Genomic DNA, 2,747 nt, shown 5'->3' with positions numbered 1-2,747 from the left:
ACCGCCCGCACCAGCCTCGGGACTGTCCCACGCCCAGCAGGCCTTTCCTTAGGGTGTCTGCTCAGAACCCAGAATCTTAGAAGGTCGCCAATCACGCAGTCCTCAAAAGCACTGTTTACTGTCGGAATGCTGGCGCCGGAGGCCGCGTGGAATTGATTTGTTTTCGGTATTGGGGGCTGAACCCAGGACCTTTGCGCTGAGCTACAACCCTAATCCCTTTCTTTCTTTCTCCCTAGCCCAGTCTTTTTATTTATTTATTTTTTTCCCAATCCTTTTATTTTTTTGACACAAGGTCTTGCTAAATTGCTCAGGCTGGGCTCAGATTTTCTGTCCTCCCCCCTCAGTCTTCCAAAGTGCTGAGATGACGGATGCACACCACCACGCCCGTCTGACTTTATTCTAACAATGTTTTCCTGTGTCTCTGAGATTCTAAAAGCCCTGTTTTGATTGCTTTAGTCTCTGCTTTCTGAGGTTTCCCCTCTCGGAGCCTTAAATTCTAATAATCCTACTGTGTGAACTGTTACTTGTCTCCGTTTTACAACTGGGGATTTAGCACAGTGGCGCCACCACCTGCCTCTCCATTCTACAGATTAGGAAACTAAGGCACACTGATCAGGGTCAGCCAGTGGTCTTGGCTGAACCCTCAAAGCCTGATTGCTTATTTGTTCTTATACCTCCTCTAGACTTTCAGGACAGTTCATTCCTGGGATAGAAAAGTGGGGCAGTGAGAACTGTGGGCTATCAAGTTGGAAAATAACAAAGTGTCCCCAAAACAGAATCTTGGGTTTAGAACTTTCCAACAGTAGACTCAGGCTGAGTACAGGATCTGTGGGATTTTTTTGTTTGTTTGTTTGTTTGTTTTGAGACAGGGTCTCACTATGTAATTGAGACTGACCTAGAACTCACTATGTAGCCCAGGCTGGTCTTGAACTCACAGTGATCCTCCTGCCTCAGCCACTGAGTGCTGGGATTACAGACGTGTGCCACCATGCCCGGCTGTGGGATTTTTTAAAAAATTGGTACTGGAGATTGAACTGGGAAGCTTGTGCTTGTGAGGCAGGTGATGATACCACTGAGCGAAATTGTTGGCCCCTTCATTTTATTCTTTGAGACCAGGTCCTACCATATAGTTCAGGCAGACCTAGAATTTAATATGTAGCCCAGGCTGGCCTTGAATGCACAGCGATCTTCCTGCCTCAGCCTCCTGACTGTTGAGATTACAGGCAAGTAAGTGCTGGGATCTACAGAACTTTAGTTACAATTTCAGGGTCTTCACGGTTTTAGAATGGAGGCCTCAGAGTTTGAAGGGGACTCTCAGAATAGCTAGTGTGGCTTCCTTCACTGTGGGGAAACTGAAGCCTCCTTGAGCTGAGAGGACTTGGTCAAATTCACACACTTCCAGTACACCCAGATGAGCCCCAACAGGTTCTGTTCCCGTGGATTCCCAGACAGGCCAGTGTCAGCATGCCCCAGCCCGCCCTGCTGCCCACCTCTGGACTGCCACAGCCTTGAGGTCAGGGCAGCAGGAGGTGACAAGCTGGCGGGCGTGGCGGGCACCATGGGGATGGAGGTGATGCTGGCTGGACTGGTTCTTGTTGCCCTCAGTCCCTGCCTCCCATTGAGCTGCAACCACAGTGGCCCATCCCACTCTGGTCACCTCCCTGTTTCCTCCTTCTCTGGGTCGGCCAGGCCTCCTCTGGGTGGGGACTGCAGGGGGAGGGACCCGAGCCTTCATCTCTGGACCCTTCCAGAAACCGTGCAGAATTAAAAAGCTAGGCCCTGGTAGGAAAGGGAAACCTGGGGCAGGGGACTTCTTGGAGGGGAACCTTGGACAGATGCACCTGAGCCTCACTTTCTTGCTACAAAGGTGGTTTTGATGGTGAAGTAAGGGCCGAGTGCAACCCCCTTTAGCACAGTGGCCCCTCAATTAGTGGCTGTTGGTTTTATTGCGTGATGTTCCTGCTCACGGGCAAGGGTTCTAGTACAACACAGTAGGCAGCACGAGAGCTTTCAGAATATCTCCAGTGGCTAGCAGTGCTCCTGGGCTCCAGTGGGCACTCAGTGCAGAAACTCATAGTTCTTATTTCATCCTCTGACCCTTGGCACATAGTAGGTAACCAACAGGTACCAGTTGAAGAAACTGCTTCCTCTCCCTTCCATCCCCAGCCTTTTTTTTTTTTCAGATGGGTTTTGCTCAATCGCCCAGAAGTTGGGTTTAAACATGTGATCCTCCTGCCTCAGCTTCCCAGGATGCTGAGATTACAGGCGTGCATCACAGGCCTGGCTAGGAATTGAGCCATTTTATCAGGGCTGAGGATAAGAGATGGACAAGGAGCCATGTAAAGAAAGTGAAATAACGTTCAAGACCAGACTGGGCCACGTTACATAGTGAGACCTGTCAAAAAATGAAATAAAATGGACTGGCACTCCTGGTTTTTGATCCCCAGGACTGAGCTAGAAAGGTAGAGAGAAAGAGATGGGATTGTTTGGAGTCTTCCAGTCGGGTTTGGACTCCTAGAGCCTGTGCACTGGGCTTTGCAGGAGCCGACGTTTCCCAGCCAGGGCAGCGGAAGGGCGAAGCGCTCACACCATCCTGCTCCCAAGCCCGGGTTCCGGAGGCGGGGTCTGAGCCGCTTCCCCACTGCGCAGGCGCCTCGCTGCGGCCGGCACCATGGACAGCGAGGCTTTCCAGAGCGCGCGGGACCTCCTGGACTTGAACTTCCAGTGTGAGTGCGGGAGGGGCGGGG

At 51.5% G+C, this 2,747-nt stretch overlaps 1 protein-coding gene across 1 annotated transcript in view; it reads left to right on the top strand.

Annotated features, from left to right (window-relative positions):
* Positions 1 to 2,747, top strand: part of Ppp1r13l (protein phosphatase 1 regulatory subunit 13 like) — a 15,752-nt gene that overhangs the window by 3,487 nt on the left and 9,518 nt on the right. The window contains exon 2 of the mRNA XM_010614650.3: positions 2,542 to 2,726. Within this exon, the coding sequence (XP_010612952.1) occupies positions 2,672 to 2,726 (55 nt within the window). The 5' untranslated portion in view covers positions 2,542 to 2,671. The remainder of the gene's footprint in view (positions 1 to 2,541; positions 2,727 to 2,747) is intronic.

Source organism: Fukomys damarensis, unplaced genomic scaffold (genome assembly GCF_012274545.1).
Source record: "Fukomys damarensis isolate Sample0158 unplaced genomic scaffold, DMR_v1.0_HiC HiC_scaffold_19, whole genome shotgun sequence".
In the NCBI taxonomy this organism is placed as follows: Eukaryota; Metazoa; Chordata; class Mammalia; order Rodentia; family Bathyergidae; genus Fukomys; species Fukomys damarensis.
The sequence above is the reverse complement of the archived record's forward strand: the minus strand, read 5'-3'. Positions and strand labels throughout refer to the sequence as shown.